Raw genomic sequence first — 5,695 nt, 5'->3', positions numbered from 1 at the left:
AAATGGAAGAAAATTGAGGTCTAGCGCTGCCTTTATCGGTGCCATCAAACTTCTTTGTTGTAAGTATGGCAAGAAATATCTTTGAATGTATGATATTTAAACTTTATTGTTACTTAAGATGTATTTCTGTTAAATCAGATTGTGAACACTTCGTCGTAAAGCTAGTTAAAGATTTCTCAAATCCGAAGCAGGTTGGTTGTGGAGTGCGTCATCTTGGCAATAAACGATCTTCGACGCCAGCTGAAGCCCGGACCAGAGAGTCCAGTGGACCCGGGCAGCTAGGCTCTGCTTCGTTATGATGCTTGCCGACAGCACCATGACTTCCATCGTTCAGAGAATAGCTCGACAGGCTCTGGTCACCTTCAGAAGCCCGCCGGGACCCGGTGAAGAAGCCGGCAAGTCTTTCCTGGAGAACCACAACAAGCTGAGGAGCCTGATGACGGAAGTGCGCGCGGCGGACCTCAAGCTGGTTCCGCGGAGAGCGGAAGACGGTTCGGCCCGCGCGCACCCGTACCTCCATGGGGTGCCCCCGGTCACCTACATGCACATCTGTGAAACGGACCAGTTCAGCATGGGTGTGTTTCTGCTGAAAAGTGGCGCCTCCATCCCGCTGCACGACCACCCGGGCATGCACGGCGTGCTCAAGGTTCTGTACGGGAAGGTCCGGATCAGCTGCTTCGACAGGCTGGAGCGGTCCTGCAGCAGCTCGCCCCCACTCCCCCCGGCCCAGGTGGGCTCCCTGCGGCGCTCCGTGCTCCGCTCCACGGCGGAGTACACGGAGGAGAGCGGCCCGTGCGTGCTGTCCCCGGACCGGGACAACCTGCACCAGATCGACGCGGTGGACGGACCCACGGCGTTCATGGATATCTTGGCCCCCCCGTACGACCCGGACGACGGCAGGGACTGCCACTATTACAAGGCTGTGACTGAGGCAGAGCTGAAAGCCCTGGAGCAGAAGGAGAAGGAGGTCTGGCTCATGGAGATCTCCCAGCCTCCGAACTTCTGGTGTGGAGGGGAGCCCTACCCAGGCCCGGAGGTCTCCCTCTGACTCACCTGACCCCTTTCAGCCTGGTCTAGTTTCTGAAGCAAGACCTGGCCTGTTGGACAACACAGACCCTCTGATTGCATTTATGAAGCAGCAGAAGCTACAAGTCAACGTCCAGAACTGTTTATGTCCGTTTCCACCACTCCGAATAAGATAGTTACACTGACCCCTGCAAATCTGAACGCCTTCAACCCAGTGCTTTAAAAGATGAAACACATGTGAGCCTCAAGCTTTACACTCTTAAGAAATAAAATGTTGTATTTTACTAAAAATGTCAGGTAAAATATAAATATTTGACGTGTGCAGTCCTGCATCAACGTAACTAAAGATCTGTGGTCTGAGATGTGTTGAGAAAAGCAATAAACATTAGTGCTCCCATTTTTATTATTATTATTATTATTATTTCATTGAAATCTTTGGCCGTCCACAACTGGTTGTGAGGATAAAGAGCACAAGTCGATGCTGAGATAATGTTCTGTGGTGTCACTCATGGAATCATAAAAACTCAACCTGAACCAGACAAATGATGGACATTTAACAGGCATCAAATCAAAACAGTAAAAAAAAAAGAGTGCACCATCATGGCTTAAAGCTGTAGCAATGTCTTAAAAAGTTACAAGTTTTAGTAAGAAATAAACAAACCTGGTTAAATATTATAAATATTTTAAATGCTGATTGTTTTATGGCTCTAAACTGGCTGTTTATCTTGAATGTGATGATAAATCAAGAAACATTTTTTGCTCTTTTCTTTATTCACAATGGTGGTAACTTTACTGCTAAATATGAGTTCAGTATCAGTAAAACTGACTGCCTTTTTTTTTGTAATTTACATGTGTTGACCCCAAGTGACCTTTGACCCCCCCCCCCCCCCAAGACCCTGACAATTTCCACTCTGATGCAGGATTTTTGCATAAATTCCTAGATTTGATGTTCAGCTCACCTCAACATGTGGCCTATAGGGACAAGTATGGAAAGTAACTTGGCTGCATTCAGTAAAAAATACTTTTAAGCAAAGTGGTTTAGTTGAATTAATTACCAGTGTCCAGATGCTTTAGTATTTTATACTACCATTTTAAACAAATTATTTTAACTGTAAAATTAGCTGAAAGCATTAAATTCAGTGTCAGAACAGTTGTGTGCCCCACATTTCATTTCTCAAGAGTGGACTGAGCACATCCAGTTAGTGTGTTCATATCAACACGTTTACTCGTTTACATGGTAAATGGACTGTACTTATATAGCACCTTTCTATCTTATTGAGACACTCAAAGCGCTTTACACTACAATCTGTGTCCTCATTTACCCATTCATACAGCACTCTACTAGATCTTTAAAAAGCTAATTGAACAAATTCTAAAGAGACTAATCAGAGCTGTAGATCACATTCATACACTGATGGGACACACATCAGAGGCTATGAGGGGTTCAATGTCTTGCCCAGGGACACTTCAGCATGTGACTGCTGGTGGATTCGAACCCCCAACTCTCGCATTGGAGGAAGACTGCTCTAACCTCTCAGCCACAGCCGTCCCACTTTCATTTGAATTCGTTCAACACTTAAATAAAATTGTGACGCGTCAAAAAGAGTGAACGCGTAATAAGAATTCACATTTCTTTAACAACCCCAGAGTTCAGTAAGCTGCTCTAAGACACCGTCTAAACCAGAGCTGTCCAACTGGCAGCATGCGGGTGACTTCAGTCCAGCCCACCAATTAGTTCTTTTTTTTTTTTGGTGGGGGGGGGGGGGTGTTGTTTGGGTTCTGTTTATTGCATTAATGATTCTATGCAATAAAGACAAATGTAAACAGGAACAGATGATTGGAAAACTTGATTTATTTACAGAATCATGACTTTAATATTGGACAGCACGGTGGCGCAACTGGTAGAGCTGCTGCCTCTCTGCGAGCAGGTCCCTGGTTCAAACCACCGTCCGGGGGGGCCTTCCTGGGTGGAGTTTGCATGTTCTCGTCTTACATGCGTGGGTTTTCTCCGGGTACCCCTGTTTCCTCCCACAGTCCAAAAACATGCATGTTAGACTGATTGGTAACTCTTAAATTGTCCCTAGGTGTGAGTGAGAGAGTGAATGGTTGTTTGTCTCGTTTGTCTCTATGTGGCCCTGTGATGGACTGGAGACCTGTCCACTGTGTACCCCACCCCTCGCACAGTGATTGCTGGACATGGGCACCGGCGACCCCCCGTGACCCAAAATGGAAGAAGCGGGTAAAAGAAAATGGATGGATGGACTTTAATTGCTGGATGTTCGGCCCCTGAGCTGCAGGCTTTCAGAACACGTCTTCCTTTCCAGGTCGCAGTGCCCATATCCAGCCATCACTGTGCAAGAGACAGGGGACACCCTGGATAGGTCTCCAGTCCATCACAGGGACACCTGGACAGGTCTCCAGTCCATCACAGGGACACCTGGACAGGTCTCCAGTCCACCACAGGGACACCTGGACAGGTCTCCAGTCCATCACAGGGACACCTGGACAGGTCTCCAGTCCATCACAGGGACACAGAGAGACAAATGAGACAAACAGCCATTCACTCTCTCACTCACCTAGTTAGAGTTACCAGTCAGCCCAACATGCATGTTTTTGGTCTGTGGGAGGAAACTCGAGTCCCTGGAGAAAACCCACACATGCACAGAGAGAACATGCAAACTCTACCCAGAAAGGCCCCCAGATCGGTATTTGAACCAGAAACCTTCTCATCTTGAAACAATTACAGCAAAAGTATGTTTTCATCAATCACTTAGAAATCAAAATGTTTTGAAAATCATCCAAAAAAAAAACAAACAACTCTGAACCCCAACTGTGGCAACCACTAGTCAACAATGCTGTACCCATTCTGTCATGTTCTAGAATTGTGCTGCTCAAGGTGGCTGCATGTTGGAGCAGCTCTGTTACTTTCATTCTGACATTTTGCTTTTGGAAACTTTAATTCCTGTTTTTTTGGATGTAAATCACATTTTTTGGATGATTGTTTCCTCTGGTATCAGATGCTGTGCAGCTGGAAGGATTTTTACTGAAACTTTTTTTTAGTTTTGGACATTTGTTATGAAGCGTAACCATGGTAACAAGGCAGTTTCTACAACCAGGAGCAGCTGATTAACATCTCAGAAGCTCAAATAATATCTCAGCTACAGCCCCAAATCTTAATGAGTTGAAAAGGATGTTCTGTGGACGCATTCTCATCTACCTGCCAGCTGTGCTCGAGTGCCTGACCACTGAGATCCTGGAACTAGCAGGAAACATGGGTCATGACGGCAGAAGGACAGGATCGTTCCTCGGCACCTAGTTGGCTGTCCGCAGCGACGGGGAGCTCGGCAGGCTGCTGGGAGAAGTGGCCATCGCTCTGGTAGGAGTTCTGCTCAGCATTCGGGCGGTCCTACAGCCCGAGGGGAACCGAGAGGCCAGCCGAGTCTGAGTGGATGGATCGGACGGCATCTGCAGCCACTTTCTTAGGATCCACTGTGGGATGGACCTTTACAAGAGTTCCTTCCTGTTTACAGCCATCAGCATCTATAACATCTCTTAATGAAATGAGGATAACGAGTTACAACAACAAATAATTTCCCTTTGGGATTAATAAAGTATTTTTGAATTGAATTTAAATCTTCTCTGTTTAATGTTCGTCCACATTGTTTTAACATTAAATGTCCAATAATCTTTAAAGGCCTGTTGCATGTCATGGAGTTTTATACTAAGAGCATCTTTAGTTTCTAATTATACGTTGAACACAGTGTCTTGTACAACCTGTTGGTGCTGGACGTGCGTGTTGGAGATGAGTTGCAGCTTCTGCCTCATCAAACCGTTGCTCAATGTCTTCAAAACTCGCTGTTATAACTTATTTGTGTTTGATGAAGTTGATTAGCAGCTGCAGCCATCTTGAATGGGGTTGACTGTGAACAACGCTTTGTGCAGCTTCACTAAAGTCCTTTTCTTTTTCATGAGATATTTTGCTAACACATACACACAGTGCTGTCTCAACAGTTAATGGAAGACATGCTGGGGAATGACTCTCCAGTCACACCAGAGTTCAGCTCAATATCTGTAAAATGAACTGTTTTTGTTGAATAAAGTTGATTATGGCAGCCATCTTGAATTAAGTTGACTCAAGAACTGGTTCAGTTGTTGATGAACATCCAGTGATAACTTTCTGAGAGGTTCAGTAAAATCTGTTCACAGAATCATGAAATATTTAGCTCGAGACAGGCAAACCAACACAGACAAGAACAGTACTGGCCGTTTTTAGTGACAGGTAATTATTTTATTTTTTTCATCAAAAAATACATTTGTATGTGGACCCAAGTTGCAAACTGCAGAAAATCTCAGTTTTAAAAGAATCATTGTGTGGCAGGGCTTAAATCTCACATACCGTATTTTCCAGCATATAGTCACAGGGGGGTTTTTTTTGCATAGATTTATCAGTCCTGCAACTTATATGCCGAAGCGACTAATATAATTTTTTTCCATATTCATAATGTAGTTTTTGACTGACAGTTTAAATTTCAAAGAACTGCAACAGCGAGTCCTTCCGTGCACACTCGCTTCATTCAGCTGGTGCAGGCGGTGGAAAGCTGAAGAGCTAGTGGCTTTGGCCAGGATGGATGGATGGATGGATGGATGGATGGATGGATGGATGGATGGA

The 5,695-nt window shown here is 45.1% G+C and overlaps 1 protein-coding gene across 1 annotated transcript; it reads left to right on the top strand.

The window, feature by feature from the left end:
• The first annotated feature begins 231 nt into the window (after nucleotides 1–231).
• On the top strand, nucleotides 232–1,344 carry adob (2-aminoethanethiol (cysteamine) dioxygenase b). Its single transcript, XM_037687134.1, has one exon. It carries the CDS (start codon nucleotides 296–298, stop codon nucleotides 1,046–1,048), a length of 753 nt encoding a protein of 250 aa, XP_037543062.1. The 5' UTR covers nucleotides 232–295; the 3' UTR covers nucleotides 1,049–1,344.
• Nucleotides 1,345–5,695: the final 4,351 nt, after the last annotated feature.

The sequence above is a fragment of the Nematolebias whitei genome, chromosome 1 (genome assembly GCF_014905685.2).
Source record: "Nematolebias whitei isolate Nwh7 chromosome 1, NemWhi1, whole genome shotgun sequence".
NCBI classification, from domain to species: domain Eukaryota; kingdom Metazoa; phylum Chordata; class Actinopteri; order Cyprinodontiformes; family Rivulidae; genus Nematolebias; species Nematolebias whitei.
This window is presented reverse-complemented; position numbering and strand designations above follow the sequence as displayed.

Coding starts and splice junctions, on each gene's coding strand:
- adob (XM_037687134.1), top strand. CDS start 296: ATGATGCTTGCCGACAGCACCATGACTTCCATCGTTCAGAGAATAGCT.